A 23,841-nucleotide genomic window follows, 5' to 3' on the forward strand; every position below is an offset into this window, starting at 1 on the left:
AAACAGATGAGATTTGAGGTTTCGATAGTTCAGCGTGATTTGTGACGCCGTGTGATAAATACCAAAGTTGCGAAGAAACCCATCGCCTCTATCATCAGAGTAGACTTCACGACGTCACAACTCAAAAGACTACAACGGACAGTGTCGTATTGTGTGACATAATGAACCAAATTAAAACATATGAAACAGTCCACAGCCTAGAGAAACAAACTTGACCTTGGCCTATGTTTATAAACGTCAGAGCCCTACAAACATCATATCAAAACAAAACCAACCAAACCGAATACTTCCTGGGCTTCTATCCTGTAGCCTACCCAAAACCAACAAATTATGATAATAAGATGAAATGAGAATCATCCGGTCCTATTCGATTAGGAAGAAATTACTTAGCACTTAGATTGTAAATAAGTCTGTTCTGAAGTGAAACATTAAGATAATTTATTAACAATTTTGAGGAAACCAATTCACGATGATTATTTATATTTTTGTAAAGTATTCACTTGACATTAAATATTTAATTTAAGTAGCATTAATGTATTAATTAGACGATATACTTACAAGGTGATATAATACATGAAAAATATACTTGGAACGAGGGTTGAGAAACACCGATTTAATTCAGATTTAAATTGTTTTTTTTAAATTATTACATCTAAAAACCTGTACTACACACTGTGTCTACAACGTTCAATAATAGCCCGACACTTTTACAAAAGCAGTAAAACAGCTTGTAATAATTTCAATAAGCGTTATGCGGCAACCGATTTATAATCACAGTCCATACAAATTAGAATTTACATACAGGTTAACTTTAAAACGGTTCACTGTCAAATGAATATCGCAAATAAACAAAGGTTTAAGTGTTTACGTAGACTACAGGCGTGTATGTATTCATAAATCACTTTCAAATTAACACAAACATTTTATTTTTCCAACACACAAACAATTACCAAGCCATTGACAGAATCAAACTCACAATCACAGTCCCGTTGTGACCCTCATAAGAAACAGTGGCTCTAAAATACTTACCGCGAGTGACGTTTTCCGATTCGAGTGACGGCTGAGCCGATCCTACCGCTGTGGTTGCCGGCGGGGAAGAACTTGCCGGTTCCATCCGATGGTGGCTCTGCGGTGCTCTCAGTAATAACACACGGCTTATTACAATCCTATTCTACAGTTTAGTTATTCCAATAAACAGCCTACAAATTTTGTTCCCACATTTAAGTACGCAGTTCGTGTACGTTTAGCATAGCAACCGCGGGACGTCTGTGACGTGGCTTAATCTCGCTACGATGGCTCTTGGCGTAGCTGTTGATGCACCTACCAGCATCACCATCTCGACAAGCGCAGTCGTACACATGCGATCAAAACTGAAGGAGCGCACAGGGTGAAGAGTGACGCGCGGGAGGGGAGGAAGGCATTACAGTAATTGCTCTTACTCATGACACCAGTGGTGGGAGACAAGCAGAGTATATAGTATACGTGACCCGTCAATCATTACCGCCCCTCCGCCTACAAAAAAACTTTACTGATTGTGACAGAAGTTTGTCACTGCTCAAGACACGTGGAAGACGATCATAATTTAATCGGATGATCAGACGAAAAGAATTATAAGTATTCGGAAGCGGCTTGCTTCGTCTTTGTTATGTTTGAGGCGTGATTTCCCACCCACCCCCTGCTCTCATTTTAACCATACGGCCCACGAGTCGAAGAGCTCTGTCGGCAAAGAGGAGATCCACCCTACGATCCTCCTATCACAAATAATATCATCGTGATATTCACCATTGATTGGTTGACGCTGCTGGCAAGTGCCTACATGCCTTAATCCTATTGGTCGTCGGCTGCTGTCGGCTGAAGCGTGATGTCGTGATCTCATTGGCTCACCGAAAAAGCAGTGTGTATCAGGAGGCGGGAATTGTAAGGGATGTAAGGGGTTGCGGGGTCATGAAGGGAAGCAGTGGTCGCTGCATTTTAGCAAGGCAGGGGGTGTGTGGAGGATAAGAAGCTTAATTCTCATTCAAAAAGCTTCTAGCCTCCCGAACAGCAAAGTAAATGTGACTTCGATCCGAGTTGGAGTAGAGAACCAGCTCAAGACGGAGATGAAAATAAAGCAAGGACATCACGAGATGGTGGAGGGAGACTGTGACTCTAGCTTAGCCCGGGTGAATCTACTGTCTTTCTCTCTGTCTGACCATCCGACGCTGCTGGAGTTCTCTTCCCGTCAAGAAATATAAGCATCGTTCATTCTCTTCTGCTCCCTTCTTCTGTATTTCTTTCGTGTACCTCGCTCCATCTTTTTATTTCTCTCTTATTTTCCCTCATTCTTCAACTAAATTTCCTCTGCTTATTCAGACTTAGTTATTTATTTATTTATTTCACTATTTATCTTTCTTTCTTTACGAATTGTAAGGTTTTGAAATGAACCTGTCGCATCCGATATTCGTCTCGAAATGGCCTCACTGAAAGCGATCACGAAAAATATGTTTAGGCAACAGCCCGTAGGCCGAGGTTCGAATTCCCGAACATATTTCTTCCAACAGTTTCTGCGTTTTCCAATTATGTTTCAATGTAGGTTAGCAACAAGGAAGTCACACGGTTTAAGGGGCAGAAATGCTGCTTTAAAGAGTAGGCTTACGACGGGCATAGGGCTCTTTCCCGTATTTCAGTGGGTTCCAGCTACACCTGTCTTAATGTTATCCCACATCACATTTTCTACCTAAGTTTTGTCAGAAAACAGCGGGTTGCATTTCGTGTCGTCCCAGATACATCGTACGAAGTTCGAACTTCTAAATTTGCTAGTGGTATTAAGCATACAAATCATGATACTAGTTTTATGATTTACCACTTTCTTAGTTTCCTTTAAGAAAAATATTTTTCTGAACTTATTTAAAAAAAAATTAATTTGAACAAAATACCACGTTTCACAACCATGTAAAGTAATATATAAATTTACTGTTTTACGTAAACACAGGCCCGTAACTTCTTGTAAGTTGTAGGATCATAATTCTGCGTTTATCAAACAGAAAATACAGCCGCTTTTAGACAAAACTAAAGGTTAGAAAAATTTTAATTAATTTGAGAAAGTTATGAAGGAATATCATCAAGTTTTGTAATTTAAAATAAACATTTATTTTCAGACATCAGTAACACTGATGTTTCTGCAGTACGTTTACTTTTAATCGGTTAACTTGATCTTGTTTAATATAAATTCTCTTGCGTCTTTGCGATTGGATGTAGACTTTCAAAGGAGAGAAGGTACAATAGATCTAAATTAAGAAGAACTAAGTCACGTAGGTATTAGGTCTATAAAAGTCTAGAGAAAAAATAAACTTTGCATGTCCCACCTGTTCCAGTAAATTTACATTTTGCCGACACAAAATATTCATGCGATTTGTATGATTCTCAGAATAGAAAATGATTATTTCCTTAAACAGCATTAACCATCTAATCTTTGTAACAGTAAAGAGATACATCTTATTCGAGGTAAGAGCCGACTTCTTAAACATTATTTTGACGAAAAGCTTCAGAACGTTGAACATAGACTAGTGCGTAACTTAAGGTTTAAATTTGTTCATTGTATTGTGAGACGCGAAGTGACCAGTGCAGTGGAGTTGACTTTAAACCCATTAATCAATCATCAACCAATCCTTGGAAATACCGGATGGAAACTGAACCCAGCCCCCACGCCATACTGCTCGTAGAGCCAGCTGTCTGACAGTGGTCATTTTAATAATGTAATAATATTTGTAGCTTCTTTGTGTGGCCTTTTGCTCAGTTGGACGTTCGGGCGTGGCCAACATATCACCCAGGAACGTGACAATGACGCTCTACGTCCCACGGTCCGATCATGTCCGGATACAACCGTCAGATCCACGTCACACAGTGTGATGGATGGAACACCACAGCCTCTGTTGGGTTTCATCGGATGCGATCGAAGCAGTCTGTCACAGGACACGGGAGTCCTATTTTACTTCAAACCTTGTACAGAATTTTAAAGAAAACAGAACAACCCTACAACGTACACAATAACTAAGGAAATTAACCCTTTAAAACCCAATGGTAACTATATGTACCACCTGCATAACAAATAATTATCCTACATTTTGCCCACAGAGTGTAGTTATGGTTGTATGGCTGGAGCATTAAGCTAACAACACGTCTTAATCTAGTGCCTAAATAAAAACTACGTGGAGACACACCTCCACTTCTCCATACATCTACATGGCATTATGCGTAGTTAAAAAGAAGAGACAGGTTTTCCTGCCTTCATACAGTGTACACCAAAGTTTCATTTTAATTTCTATGCAGGCATATTTATGTCACAGCTGTACTAAATGACAGCTTTAAAATCATAACACTATTAAACTAAGAACTGTCGTCAATACGAAATACGAGAGTACATGGAACAAACATTGAAAATTAATTATCGAGCATGTAGGCGTTGCAACTGACCGAGATACTGAGGAAATCTTTAAGGGCCCTTTCCCCGTCTCCCCACACGACGTTAAACTGTCTGATAAAACTGGAACTCCTTTGTGACCCGTCTGCCGATTGAGAAATCTGAGCTGCCGTGGTATAAACGGGCACCAGATGTGAGCATGCACTGACGTCACATGAACCGCGGTCTAATCTGAAGAACCTACTTCCCTCCCTACACCCTTCATTTTCCGCGCATTACGCCCTATAATTACAAGCTCAGATGTACCAATACGTTGTAAGATGGCGTTACTTCGTGTGGACAGCACCAGCGAAGTTATCAACGTCGTAGGTTACAGTACAAAACTGCGCTAATAAACACGTAACCCGAGGCAACGTTTTAAAAAAAAAAGCAACTCAGCATGGTAAAGGTCAGATTTTGGTGAGATTTCACATTCTCACAGCGACGAGTTTGATTATAACTTTCTTTTTGGGATTTTGCTCCGTGTAGGCTCGAAAATGATGGAGAAAGACAGCACCTCTGAAACGTCGGTTTCTAGATCCACGGAGAAACACTTATGCAGACATTACATCTCCGATATTAGATGTTGTTTTGCAGTTTCTTAATTCAATTAAAGGGCGATTTCTCATCACTGTGACTAAGAATTTTGAAGGGTCGGCTTGATAGTCTATGGAAAGACATGCATAATGCCCTAGCATTTGACTTGAGTATCTGAGAAAAACCTCGAAACACCTCTGTAAGGATACACTAAAAGTTGGTGGGTATATAACCCCACACGTTTCGAACACGAAGAAAGAATTGTGATCAACGAGGACGCGTGGTGTCGAAAGGCCTAATTGAGATAATTAAGATCTGAGATTCTCACAGCGGCGAGTACAAAGATGACTGTCTTCTGAGTTATAACGCCATGTAGTCCCGCAGAAGTTTACTGACGTTTCAAACGTGCTTGCTACCCCCATCATCAGGGCTTAAATCTCTGAAACGTTGGTACAACCCAGAAGACAGTTACCTTTAGGCCTAATTGATTGACGGGATTGGATTATGACTTCCTTACGGTCTTGCTTTTAGATGTTTTGTGTTCTAGATCAGTCTGTAATGTAGCTGCAGCATCCGGAGTGACAGGGCAGTCTATATTGTAGTTTATTTGATAGACCCCCTAGAGACATCGCAGACCACCATTGAGGAGTACGAACGGACGAGAGCGGCAGTGTGTCAGAACAACCTGCAGACCCCCTGTCGGGAAAGGAAGAAACAACTCAGTTTCTTGTCAAGAGTAATCAGCAACTGCTGTGTGTGTGTTGGTATCATAGACCAGACAGACAGTCTCACTGCTGGACTATGAAACAGGGGCGGAACATTCACGGTCGCCGTCTTCGCCCGGATGACACATCGAAAAAAGAACAACATAAAATCTCTTCTGTGTTCCTTTCGTAATTAATTAATTAGTTAAGTAATTAAGTACCCGATTCATTTCCATTAACGGGGCATAAGCCTCACGATGCGCAGAAAAACACGAGACGTTAAAGAAGAAGAACCCATATATTTTCAATTTCTTGGCGTTTACTCTGAAGTGCTGAGGAAATTGAAAAAAATATATTTTATTTAGTGTAGGGCCTACCAGTTTAGGTTTATTTCTGTTTAACAATGAGTTATCTATTGCACCTACATAGACGAGTCGAAATAAGTCAGTGACGTAACTGGCAAGCGACTAGGCACAGTTCTTGACAGGTGTAGCAATGTTTTTCGAGTCTACTTCTATATTACCAGAGGCTTACCCTGTCTTAGACCTGGATATATCCAAAGAGAATTGGTTGCTCTTTCCCAGGGATAAAGATTCACCTTTCAACTATATTTAGTCTCGAGACTTAAAATGCATGGAGCTACGCCTCCATAACTCCTTTATACTAACCACTTGGTTTACATCTTGATGTCTGGGCACTTCTGAATTCATACCGTCACAGAGATAATATAATAAATTCAACTTAGGTTTAGCACGTGTCAAAAATTCGACACAGGCTTACGCCTTTCTAAAAGTATACTTCAAGCCTAATTCAACTGTTAAATGATTAAAATAGGCTGTGTGATTCAGATTTTCAAAGATGCTTTAAGAAAACTATATCTATTTTTTACAGACATGCCAAATTAATCATTTTGAGTATGCTTATGTATACTTAATTTCATATGCAATATTATACAATAAAAATAATTCGAACATACTCCTACGTTACGTGAATATGACGGTTCCATTTTGGTAGCATTTAATATGACGGCCAGGCTTGTTCCTTCGAGATTTCGAATCGATTTATTATTTTCAGAAATGGCCTCTCAATCCGTGACATGTACGTACGAAATCGAAAAAGAAAATTAAAGAATTATTCGATAAAGTTGACAGTATTTCTAGGCTCGCTAGATTTTTCACAACACTGAAATAGTTAATGGCTGATTATTTTTTCTAAACCAATGATTCCCAAAATTGATTTATGCTATTTATCTCCTTATTAATTTCCATGCTGAGTTCTATTTTAAAAACCTTGTTTTGTCAATAATTTTCATGGCAAAAAGTAATTTTTATTTTTGGAAAGCTAAAATTGTTAACCATAGTCAGGTTTAAATGGAAGGATACTTTTATAATCTTTATCTACTCAAACACAACAATAATCCTGATTAGAAGTGCGAGTATTTATATTCAATACGTCGTTCATAACATGGAAATTATTGAAGATTCATTTTACTTTCAAGAATACCCACAGCCGTTTCCAGTCTTTCGACACTGCGGCCTCAGAATGGTCTATTTTCCTTCTATTTCGAAGTCAACAAAGCCACGTGACATAGCCTCTTGTGCCACGCGTTTAACAGGTCTGTAATAGGTCTACACCGTGGACCCAGAATTTTTCTCCTGTGGGAGACATGAAAATGTGTTTCTCATCCCAAGTTCATCCCCTGTTAACAGTCACATTGCTATCACAAACTCCAGGGCCTGGAGGTTTTCGTGTGTGGCACCCTGCTAGGAGTGCTATTCTCTGGGGGGCTTAGTGAGGCGTGGCAGACAGCACACGTTCAAAATATTACAGTCTCTTTATTCGAATGTCTACCGTACCATCAAACCTATGACATCTCTCAGTGACTTACAACAACCATAAAGCAGTTACAGAGCGATCTCGGTCATGAAAAGGTCTGACTTCGGACCTGAAGATCCTTATCGATTCCCGGCAGAAAAAGTTATTTTTATCTTCGCCGATAAGTCCTGGGGAATATTTATCCCAGTGTAAAGTAAACGAAAAGTAAACATCGCCTCTCTCTAGTAGTACCAACGTCTACAATGTCTTTATGACGTTCATAGGCACAGTGGTAACTATATTTACCATCAGCTTTCACGTTAATTGACTCTGCATTTTTCTCACAGATTTATACAATTCACAGAATAAACAAGAATTATTTATTTAAACAGTTTTAACCGATTGATTTGTAATGTGTTACGATGTGTTTTCTTTGACGTAAGAAATTACTTATGTAGATAAACTTCATGTTTCACAGGATTGAATAAACACAAACTACGTTTCACTTCAACTCTTCTTATCAAGCATCAAAGATATAGCTAGCACTAACTCTGTTCATTTTCAGCCTCTGCACTAGATGGGGGTGAGTGTTCAGTATCACGCCCCGGCCGGACACAAGACAGGTGGCACATCATTTGTAAAATAGGCTTACTCCATTGAACTTTACTTTCGTATCATGCCGAGAATAAAGTCCATAGAACCTCCTACATTTGTTTCGCTCAGCCGATAATTAAAATTCCTCATAGGCCTATATTAGCGCCGTTCACGCCTATTTAAAACTGAAGGCAACCATTGAAATGTGTCGTTGCTGTAAAAAACGTCGCGTAAGTAAGCAGTAACAGGGTTACGATTTGCCGCTGAAGGCAGCTAGTGGTGACAAATAGTGGCGGTGACAGCTTGTGTGTCCCATCCTCTCAGTTCGTCTCTTCTCTTCCATCATAACCTAATGCTGCGGTAATTGAATTGGAGGCGAACAAAAGAAGAGCACAGTGCGCTGGCTGGAGGCAGGCAATAGTGTCGCAGAGGTCGTGCGGGAGGATACAGATGCCGAGAGGCTGCATAAAGACGGACGAATCGGAGGTCTGCAGACTTAGTTAACGTGCCAAACTCTTATACTGAAGAATTTATCATGCAGGTATCGCTAACTGTTCTGTATATGAAGATTTCTGTCTTCTGGGTTGTTGCGCTGTGTAGTCTGGTCGATGTTAACCAACGTTTCAGAGGTCATACTGCCTCCGTCATCAGGGCGATGAAACGTTGGTAAACATCTACCAGACTACACAGCGCAACAACCCAGAAGACAGAAATCTTCATACTCACCGCTGTGAAAACCTCAAATCTTACATGTTCTATATTTCTTAAAATCTTCTGAAAAACGATTACTTGGAAGACGAAGAAAGCAATGGAAGTACAATATTAAGAAAATGGACTATAGGATTGTAGATTCTCAAGATGGGTTAAGGATCGTGTCCAATGACTGGCTCGGTACTAGTGGTGTTGAATGTGTTTGCTAACGAGAGACAGGCATTATGTGCGGTCATTAAATCTTTGAAGTTAAAGCTGGTCTAAATCTTATTTATGAATCCAGTCGGTACCGGAAATAAAATACAACTCTTCGCCATTCGTTAACGCTGGTTAAGGAAATAACCGTTGTTTATTCATGCGAAGCACATAAACACAAAAAAATAAATTTAAGTTAGCCTATAGTTAAGCCAGGTGATAAGTTAAAATTGTTACCAATGGATATTAAAGGTTAATTAACGGAATTACATTCATCTGCGGATCTCGTACTTATTCCTGACGCGCACGTAATAAAATGTTAATTTTATTACCGTATCTCTAATTTTGAACAGGTATTTCCCTTTACACTCAAGCAAGAAATCATTACTACAGCTTATACCAAGCCCTATATAATTTAATCATGGAAGCTTAACCATTTTTACAAGCTTAGACCAAAATAGTCTATACATGAATTTGGAGCAGTGATTTCCAACCTGAGGCTCATGACCCATTGTCGGTTTGTGGTGTCACGAGATTTATGTGTGGCTAATTTAATCTTCGGTAAACACATCAGAGGTGACGAGTATCAAATGAGAAGATAATAAGTGAATAATGAACAGAACAGGACGTGGCAGGAAGGTAGGTAATCGTCCTGGTATTTGCTTAAAACGACTGAGAAAAACCACGAAAATATTAATGCAGGATAGCCGGTATCAGGACCGAGATTTTAAACCGGAACCTCCCGAAAACACAGCAGCAGCGCTAACCAATCAGAGTAGGTTTTACAGCCATGAGTTCGATGTGAATATTTCTTGAATGATTCAGTGATAACATCACGATAACATAACGTCGTGTAACTGTTTTGTCCCTTCCGCTTTCTTCGTATGTCAACGTCTTGATTGCTATGGCACCATACAGGTCGAATGCATAAAGCGATGTATCGCAAGAGAGATTTATTATCGTGGGGTGATACAGAACCTTAATTTAATGACAAATAACAATAATTCTATCAGCCCTGAGGCTTGACTGTGATTCCGTGTGGTCTTATAGGTTGGTACTAAGGTTTCGGAGGGACGTATAGCTTCCATCTTCAGGGTTGAAACCTGGTAACCACCTACATAACTAAACGGCAGAACAAAACAGAAGAGAGCAATATTCGAAATTTAACAAAGGAACAACAAAAATTAACGAATCATTTTAAACTAATTTGACGATCAAGGAAAATGTTACACGTAACACCAAACAACACGAAATTTGTCGCAGATTTTGGATGCATATTTCCTTACAAAGATGTAACGTTATTTTTCATTGTAATTTTACTTTCCTGCAGTACAAATTTGAAAAATGGTCCAAGTGGGCGGCAGAGAGGGAAAAAGTAGAATCCGTAAAAAGAAGAGGGAGTTGAGAGTCGCCATACAGACGCGCGCGACTCTTAAAAGAAACAAATGAAACTCTCACTGCGGGAGAAGTCGGCTGCAGCCGAATGTTCATCGAATTATGGAAGAGGGGTGAGAAGGGGGGGTTCCCTTTATAAATTAGGCTTCTATACAAACGAGTAATTCAATTGTGGGACAGTCAAAGAAAACGTCTATACTAAAACCATAAGCAACAACATTGTTATAACATCATTGTATTCGAACTTGCTGTTGGGTATACTGTGTTAGCGAAATTTCTCCACAGATTAGTATAAAGCACTTCGAAATACGGTCAATCCGAGCAAGTTATCACAGCGGTAACGCTTCAGATTTGTGTTCCGGAGATATACAGTTTGCATCCAGCTGTAACATACTGACTCAGGCCGTTATTATATTTTTTTCAGTTTCTCAATTTGAAAACTGAGATATTGCCCTTAAATAAACCACGGTCGACACTTTCCAAACCTACTCCTAACATAAAAGCCAATGTCCGTCACGCCTGACTACGCAAGCAACGTCAGTGCGAAACAGAAAAATTAAAATCAGGCTCTGATCGTGGCGACCCTGGTAGCAAAGAAATTTTGAACGAGGCTGTTGCACCTGTAGTAGTGGAGTCTTAAGTTTGGCAGAAGTCTGGCTTCTGTCGCCCTGAAGAAGTTTCCACATTTAATTTATTTTATAAATACATTTACTTATGCTAGCTCTGTGAATAATGGATTAAAATAAAGCATTTTTCAATATGAGGTAGCCTACTGGAAAGTTCTCATGGCGCCTACTTTCGTATCAAATGGCTTAATCTTAGACCCTTCATTATAGCAATGCTGCAATAAACTGAAAATTAATTATTATAGAATTTAGTGAATAATTTCTTTGTATTAATTTCCATAGTAAGTTTCGGACTATAAATTAAAATTCCCATATAAAATTCATCCCCTCAACGCGTCTGTAATTTAAATCATACAAATCATGCATAGATAATTTATAGTTCTATATATTTCAGATTCATCTGCATACAAAATTTCACAGCCTAGCTTTAATTATCCATTAGTGGTGGATACCAAATGGAAACAAAAATGTAGATTTCGCGCTATTATTTCAGGTTCAACAAAAAAAATCCTTAACCCTTTCTATCCCAGTAGTAACCAACTATATGTGCCATTTGAATCACTAGTCTGTAAGTCTGAATTTAAACATGCAGCGATGAGATGCCCACAAACTATACCTGTGGGTTTTATGTTGTATATTTAGTGACACAACTGTCGTTACCACGTCATAATTTATCAAGTCCGCCATGTTGATATTTTTGAGGCTAAGGTGATTAAAAAGAAAACTTATTTTGGAAAGAATAGTTCACAGTGACAACCACAGGAAACCATGCGTAAAACAAAAACAAAATGTGGGCTTGTGTTATCGCAGACATATTTCCGAAACACGAGCGCTTTTATGTTGAAATCTGTTTTGTAATTTTCCGCTTATATTAATACATGCAGCCCATATTTGATGACGCAGGCCTAAAATACTTTTTTCGCTTCAGTTATTTCAATCCGCACGTGGGAGAACCTTTGTGTACTCATTGGTTACTAATAGCATTGGATATCCTTTTCCACAAACAGACATAAACACCAATTGCGCGGGTGTGTGCTTTGTCGTCAGGAACGACAACCCAGACGAGTAGAAAATGCGTCCTAATAGACACATGCGAATATGGTCTGACACATATAAATACTAACATAGAGCGCTAAACGCCATATTTTAGTTGTTAATGTAATTTGCGGAAGTGTAGCTTTGATTTGCCATGCATATATTCCAGGCGGCACAGGAGAACCCTCGGCCGTTGTAGCAACCAGAGGACACACACGGACACAAGCTCCCCTACACGGCCCAACACGAGACAGAAAGAGACAAACTGAGACCAGTTTCCTGTTGTCAATTTTAAATGGATTGTATCAGGGGTGATTAAATTTCGATTCGTGTTCCACACTTCATACTAACGTCAATTTTCTATTATATTAACAAATAAAACTTTGGTTTACTTAAAATGTCTGTACAGTTATCAAAACCCTTTCTACGAGGGTCGCTCATTAAGTAATGCCCCACATTTTTTTCCTCAGAACATATTTATTCAAGATGGCTCAAATTTAGTGACAATATAAATCAATGTTTCCTTTACACATACTATTTTTCCACATAGTCCCCATCAACTTGTACGGTTTTACGCCAGCGTGGAACAAGTGCATGCATGCCTTGCCGGTACCAGCTCTTGTCCTGTGCACGTAGCCATGTCCTCACTGCTTGAATCACGCTCTCGTCATCTTCAAATCTTGTTCCGCGGATAGCATCTTTAAGTGGCCCAAAGAGATGGAAGTCGGAGGGTGCCAGATCTGGACTGTAGGGTGGATGGGGTAGCACCGTCCAACCCAATTTGGTGATTTCTTCCCGGGTTCTCAGACTTGTGTGAGGGCGTGCATTGTCGTGCAGGAGCAAAATTTCTGCTGGATGCTTGTGAGGCCGAACTCGTCGAAAACGCTTCTTGAGGGTTTTCAGGGTCCTGATGTACGCGTCTGAATTGATGGTCGCACCTCTTGGCATCACATCCACAAGAATGACCCCATCACTGTCCCAAAAGACAGTCATCATGACTTTTCCGGCGGAGGGAGTTGTCTTGAATTTCTTCTTTCTCGGTGATTGAGGATGATGCCACTCCATTGACTGCCTTTTTGTCTCTGGCTCAAAGTGGTGTATCCAGGTTTCGTCACCTGTAATGATCCGGGACAGAAAGACCTCTCCCTCAGCATCAAAACGCTCCAACAATTCAGAAGAAATCGTTTTCCTTTGAATCCTGTGGTCTGCTGTGAGACTTCGTGGAACCCATCTTGCGCACACCTTCGAATATGCGAGAGCCTGGATAATTGCAATCACACTTCCATTGCTGACTGAAAGCTGTTGGGCCAATTGTCGAGTTGTGATGCGCCGATCCTCACGAATAATGGCATCCGCGCGGTTCAACATGTCTGGAGTGGTGGCTGTGGCAGGACGCCCAGAGCGCGGCAGATCACGGAGCTCGGTTTCTTCACTTCCTGAAGCTTTAACTCTCTTAGCCCAGCGACCAACGGTGCTCCTATCGACTGCACAGCTTCCATACACAGCACACAAACGTTTATGAATGTTCACCACCGTTTCTTTTTCAGCAACAAGGAATTCAATTACAGCTCGTTGCTTGTAACGAGAGTCGTTCACAGACGCCATTTTAACAGTTCACTACAGCTCCGCTATCGGTTGGAATCATTTGAAACTCCGTACACGAACGCGGGAAACATCAAATCTCAAGCATGTAAAAGTACACTTTTCTATCTTCATTATTGGCTGAGAAAAAAAATGTGGGGCATTACTTAATGAGCGACCCTCGTACTTTTAGCCACGTATGTTTATAATATCATGTTATCCTCGACTGCCTGTCTTCATATATGACATTTCAATATTTATTGCATGTAAACTTGTTAATTATTTTCACCAGGCAAAACAAATTTAATAAAGAAAAACACAAATTTTAATTTCTTACTATAAGCTGGAAGGAAATTTATATAAACAAAAATTTATACATACAGAGTAAAGAAAGTAATTATAACGTACGCAGTCTCGTCACCAGACTGCAGTACAAAATCATAATATAAAGACAGATAAAAATGACTCTAAAATGTAGCATATGGTAGTTCATATATTTGGGAACGACAGTAAAGAATAAAAATTATATTCGAGGAGAAGCTTGCAATAAAGAACATAGTATTTATTAATATACACAAAAACATAACCAATAAAATTTTGTTTTATACGTGTGTGCAACTTGGTATCTAACTCCAAGGGAAGGAAATACCATGAGAACATTTAAACGAATTTCTGTAAGGAACCACAGCGGCAGAAAGTAGAATAATGGACTAAGTCACATACTGACAAGATTTGTAAGATGTTATTTTATTCCTTATGTTTAAATCCAGGAGTATGTGACAGTCAGGACATATATATATATATATATATATATATATATATATATATATATATATATATACACACACGATATATGAATTACATGCGTAAAAGGCACATAGCATAGAATGTAATGATGATTATCAATTATTAATTTGGAAACAGTGAATAATATCAAAAATCTGTTAGAAATACATTCCTCAGGACTGCACAATTCTAAACATGAGTACCAAGTGCTAAAAATCGTCGTTATACATAGGCCTACAATTTATCGCCAAAGTTACCATAATGAGACGAGAAAATAGGACGAAAAAATGAAAAAAGGCAGAAAAATAACAAAAGAGGATGTCGAGAAGCGACTTCCAGAATTGAGAGACGTGAGAAAATACTGAAGAATGCTCCGTGATCTGATGGAAAATTGCAAAGTGACAATACCATCAAAGACTACCCACATTTTGGTCATCCTTAGTATATAAAATAATCCGACCGCAATGGTGTGAATTCTGTTAGCACCTGTCCTCTGAACATACAAATTTGGGCAAGCGAAAGGCACAATGACATTATCGGTGCATGAGAACGGACTCATGCACCGTGGATATTGATACAAGTCCAATCAGAGGCGGCCGGAGGATAAAGCAACACGAACATAGTCTGGCTGTGCTGGGCACATAATGGAACCAATTTGGTCTCTCTGTCTGACGGGTGGTGAGGTTTAATCACAAAACTACCCCTTCCCCCCTCAACACAAATACACACCCTCGCGCGCGATTTGTATCTCACCTTAAGTGCATGGCAAAAGGGGCTTGTTACGTATGAGGAGTTCACTACCATGAATTATGTTGCACTGTAGTTTCATCTGTGCGTAGTAACATAATACATAGGCCAGTAAACGTCCCGGACTAAACCTAGAAACAGCTACCGTCAAAGTAGCATACTATTCTTAAGCCATATGTCAAACAATTCCCAGAATCAACCTAGAAATAGCTACTGTCAAAGTAGCCTACTCTCCTTGAGCTATACGTCAAACTGTTCCTGGAATCAACCTAGAAACAGCTACCGTCAAAGTAGCATACTATTCTTAAGCCATATGTCAAACAAATCCCGGAATCAACCTAGAAATAGCTACCTTCAGAGTAGCCTACTCTCCTTGAGCTATACGTCAAACTGTTCCTGGAATCAACCTAGAAATAGCTACTGTCAAAGTAGCCTAATCTTCTTGAGCCATACGTCAAACAGTTCCCGGACTCAATCTAGAAACAGCTACCTTCAAAGTAGACTACTCTCCTTGAGCCATGCGTCAAACAATTGTGTACGCATTTGTCACTTTTCGTACAAATGCCTTGTTTATGTTAGAATTATAAGAGGCAGACAGTTTGTCTTACGTTGTAACACCACGAAACAATCTTTCTTGAGAAGCTGGCAGTTGCGCAGCTAGTAAACAAATTCTGTCATTTATGAAAACCAATGGTTCAGCCCGCCACTGGACCCTGTCTTGATTCAGACTAATTCAGTCCACATTTACACATCCAGTACTATCCTCACATGCGCACCTTCTTCTCAGAGAGCAGTAGGCCTGAGAGAGATTTCACTTTCTCTTAAATTTCTCATCCCCCACACAATTGTTTCTGTGTATGAAATGACGCATTGCAGAAACCTTTAGTTTATTGAGGGAAGCATACGCCACTGACACCCAGAAGTAGGGGGTGCTACGGTGGTGGGTCAAACAGCCATGATTCCCCCCTGCCACATCCCAGTTGGTCCCAGCTGTGCATCCTATCCCCGAATTAACCTAGACACTAGCGAGGTCCCTAGATCGATATAACACGCATAGTACATGGAATAATTCGATAATCCCATGAAACGTTATAAAGCCCTCCCCACCCAACCCCCATAGGTGCCTATATAGCCTACACGTAGCAGGCAGTTCATTCTCCGTATATGCTACACTGACGAATTTATCTGCAATGTTTCAAATGGATATAGTTATACGTTTTTTTGTCTTTGTTCCCATGCATAGTACATGAGTTGTTATTCACGTCAAGCAGTTGTTTGCTCAGGTCAAATACGCACGTGGATATCGCTGGTCTTCGTAAAAAAAAAAACAGTTTGCATACTTTTAAAAGAAGCCTAATGTGATAAACTGAAAATCAAATAAAGTCGCATTATGGTACGGTATAATCTGCAAAAGCGATATCTCTTACTGCGGCCAGCTCAACCAGAGGGCCCAACATCTAGGGTTTCTGTCCTTCCCTTTTCACCCGAAGACGGTAGAAGGTCCAACTTCCTTAAAAGTTGTAATTTTATTGAAATACTGACGATGGACAAAGTCCAAAATACCACTTTCACAGATGAAAATAAAATATTCAGTACCACATACACTTATTAAATATGAACACATAGTTTTAACTAACTCCATACCACAGAGTCCTTATTAAGCTACCAGTTGCTCAGCTGGTAAATATATTATCCGCCTTTTATGGAACCCGGTAGTTCATTACCGTATACACAAGAGCCCGCCGCTGGTCTCTATTCCGAGTCACATGAATTCAATACACAGCGCTACATCACCATTTTTTAAGATCCATTTTAATATTATCCTCCTTTTTCAATTCTATTTTCTGGTAGTCTCTTAATTCACGCTTTCCAAATAAAATTCCGCATGTATTTCTTGTAATTCCCGTCAGTTCTACATGCCCCACCTACGTCATTCTCGTTGAGTTGATCCTACTAAGAGACTAATACTTTGATAAATACACAAATTACGAATCTCCTCAATATCATAACTTTTTCCAGCCTTCTATAATTTCATATTGTTTTATTCTTAAAAATATTTTAGTCTAGTTATAAATTTTTCAATAGGCCATATGTATCACTATACAAAGCTTCAGGGTCCTATATTAAACATCAATAGTACTGCTTCCAACAAAGAAGTTCGCTTAGCCGCCATGTTGGTGTTATTTATGATATGATGTAAAGGATAAGAACACGCCGTGGCATTCAATGACATAACATACATAACGAATATTGTGATAAACCATAAGTATCTTTATAAAATAAAAAATCAACTTAGGACTAAGACTAGTTTTACAGGATAGCTTTAATAATATCTTCCCATCTACTACTAAGTCTACCAAGTGATCTCTTTCCTCACATATGCTTCATGTATTTTCCAGTCTCATCTACCTTAACTTAAACCGTCTAATAAAACTGGGTGAAGGTTACAAACCATGAACTTCTTTCTGTAAGTTTTTCCACATTCTCGTTCTTTTCTCTTTTTACATCCAAATATTCTCCTTAATACTTTGTTTTCAAACACCGTCAATCTATGATATTCTGTTAAGGTCAGACACAATGTCTCGCAAACGTATAAAACAATAGAGAGATTTATTGTTTTGTATGGTTTAGTCTTCGGGGTTTTTCAGGGGATAAACTGATGTATAATAAATTTAAATGTCAGACAACCCGTGTGTGTAGCAGATCCACGTTCAGGAATCCACAGAAATGGGGCTCCTAATTGTTTAATATAGCCTACAGACTCATACATCATTAAATAAATTTCTAATGTGGCCAATATGTACCAAGGCAAAACAGTGAATGCGTTATTTCTGAACAGTCAGTAGACCTAATGAGAACGCGACTTTTCCGTCATTACTGAGTATCACGAATTCTTCAGGTCTTTGTATCCTTATAGTCCGTAAAATTAATAAAACCGTGAGTTAAAATAGTTTTGTTCAGTTCTGCTTGTGCCTAAACACGGCGTTATAAAGACTTAGATCTATTAAAAGAGTGTAGGTAGATCTTACATACTGGACTGGATATGACAATGGATGTGTTTAGGTTCAAGCTCCAGCCACTATTACCCCGGGGAACCAGTCGTTAGCATTCGATGGACAAGACCGGGCGAATCCCAGAGCCCATGTGAGTAAAACTATGGCGAACAGGAAAAGCCCATCGGTATTAGAAGTCATGTCGTCTAGGACGCTTAACACAAAGCCAAGAATTTTACTACTGGGTGTCCCACGTAACTCGGGACCCGCCTCCTGACATGCGGCGGTTATGTTCTGCGTCGTGACTAAAACATTTCTGCTACGGCATTCTGACCTAGCGGGCTCTACTTTAAGCGGGGCACACTGTACAAAATACATTTACAAATCTTGAACTGTGTAATTACCAGTGTACTGTTGTATATTAAAATAATACCCTAATGTTTCATTTTCTATCTTATAAGGTATAATTATATAAATATTGTCTTTTTCGGTTTCAAAATAAAATTCTGTTTGCATTTCTCTAGTGTGTGCTACATCCCGATCTCAACCTTCCTATACTTAATTACCCCAAGTGAAGAATACCTGATTCCTGTCGGGAATCGAACCCTGTTTATCTACCCTGTAGTCTGGTCATTGTATTGACTGAGGCATCCAGGTTCCTACCACCGAGTAATTACATAGACGAAACATGCAAACGGTACGTAAATCCTACCCATTGTGCGTTAATTTACACATTTAGAGCAAACTCCATATATACCCGCCTTGATTGTCCGAAAATAAGCATACACTAATCACTTACCCCTGCGCAATCAAATTTCAGGTCGACATAGCCTGTCGAAAATCGTGGTATAATAATCGAAACTCAGGCTTCGTGAGTTTAATAGAGGTTTTCCGGGTTTACAAATTACACATCTCTCCCTCGAAATTTAATTTCAGAGACGACAACGAGTAATAAGTAAAAAGTAAAGTAGATCTGTCCCGATACACGCCATGTAGGCGCTTGGGAGGAGATGTAATATAGCTCATACTCTTTCTTGACCTCGGCACCAGATGGGGGTGAGTGGTCAGCGTCACGCCCCGGCCGTGCTTTAACCCCGGGAAAGGACTCCGGTACCCATTGGATAGTGGGCTGGGTGGGCCTCAGAGCCGATGTGGACGCAGAGGCTAGAGGAAAATACACTGCCCTCGTCGGGGATCGAATCCCGGTCATCCATTCTGAGTCAGTCCCTAACCTTAACCGGCTCCTCAAGTAATATTAGGTTCCTGGCAATAAATTAGGCAAGAAAGAAATTCTTCTCAACGAAATTTCGGAATAAATATCGTTTGGTGCACCTATATTTATGCCGAAATATAGTTCGTTTAAAAGTCTACGTCATAAGACGTGGAACAGTTAATTCACTTTCCAAAGCATGTACAGAATAAAAATAGTATGTATTTTAGTCCCACGTTTACAATAAATAAGATTATAAACAGGCCGATATAAAAATATTCAGAAATAGAAACGGACAACATAAGATGTTCCGATATGACCATTAAATGTGTTTTATAAATCAATAAGATTACAAAAATTGATTCTGAACTAGAAACCACATTGCGTATCTGCAAAATACATTTTTCTGGTTTACGACACGGTCTGTAAACACAGTTATAAACCTCCTGGTTTTGCAAGCAACAAGTTAAGAATTTATTAGTTAGATGGACGATTATAGCTGTTCAAGAAGGTCTCTGTTCCATGTAGTTTATTAAAAACATATTTTAAATTATCTTTGTGTTTGAACAAACTTATTTGCACCCAGTCGAGAACCTGGTGCAGTAATGATAAAATTGGTGTCCGTCTGTGTGGTATGGTCGAGTATATGGGGTGATGTTGTAATGTGACTGGAGTGGGGATGGAGGTAATGGGGTGGGTTTTACATACACAATCCTATGCGAATGATCGAGGGAGGGGGGTGTCAGATGCCGGTACACTAACCAGTTTATCTCCCGGTGCGATGATTTGATTGAATCTGTGCTGGGGAAGGGTTATACATGTATATTGTAAAGGGGCAGTGGTGGTGGGGGGGGGGGGGACCCAACTGCGTGACACGCATCTCTTGCAATTACAGCTCGCGCTACCGACCCAACATTCGCCATCGCTCGGGTTCTAGTGCAACAACATTACATGTCCTCTGAGGGGAGCACAAGGTCTCTTCTTCACGTTGTACAACCGTTTTTATCAACGAGTCCCAGGCGATCGAGTTGTGGCTACATATCCACTGCATTTTTTGTCACTGTCTACTTTCAGAATATTGAATAATGGTGCAATAAATTATTTCAACTGATGTGGAGAATATTCCATTATAAAATTTTCAATTAATTAACTAGGGAACTCTAATGTTATGAGCCGGGAGAGATCAGTCAGGAAAGCGATTGGCTGGGGGTTCATTCCCAGAAGGGACGGGGGGGGGGTTTCTTTCTGACATTGCCCTTACTGGTTCTGGGGCCCACACAGCCTCCAACACAAAGGGACCCTAAGCCTGAAGCTGACTTTCATACAGCGCCGGGGCTAAGAATGTGTGGAGTTATAACTCCACTCAAACGTCTTCACGACTTGGTGCTTAATTGAGCAAAGGCCTAGGCAAACTTTGCTTTCACCTTCAAAATTAATTTTGTAGATATTTGGTAGCAGTGGCTGGGGGTTCGTCGTGCTGACCACACGTCAGCCTATATCTGGTTGGATGATCGTTCACCTCTGCTTTGGCATGTGAATGTGAGGCCAGCAGTCAAGCTAGTCGGCTTTGGCTCTCTGGAGCTGTTACGCCACGGATTTAATTTAATTTGGTAGAACGCCTTTGACCATAAATCGATCCATCGAAAGGCCTCTACCTGAACAGAAGAATATATACGTCATAATAGACATAGAACCCTATTTATGCTCGAGCTTCATTCGAAATACCGACCCCAGTTTTCAAGCGGTCAACTTCACCCTCCAGCCTTTTTGTCTCAGGAAGAACCCTCACGAGGCCGAGATGGGACAAAGAATCTTTCTCGACATGATGACAAAAAGAAACATTTGTATTATACCTCTCCCGGGAATCGAAACTTGGTCATCCAGTCACTTTACTGACTGAAATACGCCGATTTTAACTTTTAACTTTATTACAGGCGAATCGATTTCTTAATTCTAGACCGCTGCTGTAAATCATCTCAGTTTGGTCACCCCTCACGCAGTCAGTTCAAGTTTCAATTCTCCTTCTGCGAGACTTTTCCATGGAGGCACTTGAAGATAATATGGTTCTCTGTATTCAATAGCACACTTATTTCCAAATCTGTTACTGAGAGACACGGGCAGCAAATTAGTTTCAAAAGTTGAGGTGTGGTGGCGTCAGGGGAGTGGAATGAAAGGGAGCAACTTTTTGACCATTTGGAGTTGGGGGACTATCGTTCAGTTTACGTGATTTAGAAACACAGGAGAAAGTGTTTCGATGTCTGCAACACGGACTCGGATACGTTGATGCTGTTTGCGACGACTCACATGAACGTATTTCGAATATGGGTAAAGACTGACGGCATAAGAAAGCGTCGAATTACGACTTTACAGAACGAATAACAGACACAGGGGGTGGTCAATCAGTTTAGTGATTAGGCTACGAGCTAAATAACCGAGGTTCTAGTCAACTACAGAGTTGTATATTATTTTAAATTTGCTCCTGCAACAATTATTTTTAATAAATTGGTTGTACTAACTAGTAAAAAATAACAAATACTTTCGCGGGCCGGATTACAAGTGGTCGCCGGCCGGATCCGGCTCGCGGGCAGCCAATTGGATCACGCTGATCTACGTCATCCAAGGATATAAGATAACACTCTATTAATCACACTTCCAAACACTGATTGAATACATATCTTGCCGTTAAAAACTCTCTCTTTTACAGGCAAACTTCTCCTTTTTGTAAAGAAATGTTTTGGTAAAACGAATAACTTGCCCCCCCCCCCTCAGTGTTATTATCTTAAATATAGCCTGGGAATACGAACAAGTACTAGAAGAGTCTGGGATGACGTAAAACAAGAGCTTGTAATGTGTGTAGTTGCAATGTGGGATAAATATACATAGGTTCAAACATACATACAGTTTTACAAAACCATAGTATATTTAAAATATTAAGCCTACAGTCACATACAGAATCTGTCATCATAACTGTTTCGTAGTGAGGCTTCTTAGCAACTTTGTATAACTCTAATTATTATTTAATATTTTCCGTCAAATCATAATTTTTAATAAGATAATAAAATATAAAATATTTAAAATATCATTTCACGTTCCGTATCGAAAGATCGATTTACAAATTGGAACGTAACAAAAGACATAGAGATACAATAGAGAAATATTACATACAACAAACATATAAACAAAACCTTTCCCTAAACGACAACAATATTTTTCTTAATAACCCCATCTTCAATGCCCTCCAGATCCTTGACCCCAACCATAACAACCTCCTTTCACCTACGCACTCCACGAGCAACCGCAATTCAGTATTAAACCTCGACCCGACACAGTAATACTTCTAGATGTCTTCCGCTAGACACTTCATGTCTCTATCAACTCATCACCGGTATGTTTTTAAAGTAATTTACTTTATTTTACTTATACATTCTACTATTTATTTACTTCCATCATTTTGTTTTCTATATTACTCCATATTTATTAATATTTTCTTTAAATCATTGCTTTACAGACTAATATTGAACATCAGATGAACCACGCCATATAAAAAACAATACCTTCGTTCTAATATATAAGAGTAATCTGATAAGAACATCTTCAATAAACTGCATAACATTGTAAAGAATTGTATTTCGAGTTTTAAATTTACCAATCTAATTTATACCTGAGGACGGTTAAATATAACCGAAACATGTCGTAAAAAACGTTCCAATTTGTAAATCGATCATTCGATGCGGAACGTGAAATGATATTTTAAATATTTTATATTTTATTATCTTATTAAAAATTGTGATTTGACGGAAAATATTAAAATATTAACCTAATTCACAATATGACGCAAATATACTACCTTATAAACTCTAATTATATCTATATTATTAAACAATTTCTTGAATTTCAAATTAGCTGTTCAATCTCTACCGTCTTAAATAATGCGTTTAGCTTTTTCAAATCCTCTCAACAGATGGCACAAACAAACAGTTAAAATACTTAAAACTTGATTATCGTACATTATTTTTCAGAATTTAAAACTCCTCTGGATGCCATGCGAATCGTAATTTTTAGAGCTTACATTTAAGATATGTTTCCAAACCATCAGTTATTCCATTGTTATTTGGTAGTTTCTAATAGCCTACAATAAACAATTATCAATATATTACACGTATTTTTAAAGATTCTTTCATTCTTGAAAATGACTGTCTCCTGGAATATTGATTTCTGAAACGTCGTTCAATATCAACGAGACTACACTGTGCAACACTCAGAAGAAGCCATATTCATTGTCGTTTTTGTAGTTTCTAACCAGACATATTCTCAATATCAGTTTCAGTCAGACATGAAAGGGAGAGAAAGCCTAATTCTAGTCTGGAGTAAAGACAATTATTATAAGACGCAGACCTGGCTGTCCAGTTTCTGTTTTCCCGCCACCTCCCCCTTGGTTAGCTGAAACCAATCACACTAATGCGCGAACCATGTT

General features: G+C 39.3%; 1 protein-coding gene across 2 annotated transcripts in view; it reads right to left on the reverse strand.

The window, feature by feature from the left end:
• Nucleotides 1–1,459, reverse strand: part of Hr51 (photoreceptor-specific nuclear hormone receptor 51) — a 50,552-nt gene extending 49,093 nt beyond the window's left edge. Inside the window, exon 1 of one of the 2 annotated variants that reach the window (XM_022057782.2) lies at nt 1,030–1,459. In XM_022057782.2, coding sequence (XP_021913474.2) covers nt 1,030–1,114 — 85 coding nt within the window. In that variant the 5' untranslated portion in view covers nt 1,115–1,459. The remainder of the gene's footprint in view (nt 1–1,029) is intronic. The other variant, XM_087344269.1, reaches the window with a different exon arrangement.
• Nucleotides 1,460–23,841: the final 22,382 nt, after the last annotated feature.

The sequence above is a fragment of the Zootermopsis nevadensis genome, unplaced genomic scaffold, assembly GCF_977971745.1.
Source record: "Zootermopsis nevadensis isolate Lab colony 2312 unplaced genomic scaffold, Znev_1.0 Znev_ptg000007l, whole genome shotgun sequence".
NCBI lineage: Eukaryota > Metazoa > Arthropoda > Insecta > Blattodea > Termopsidae > Zootermopsis > Zootermopsis nevadensis.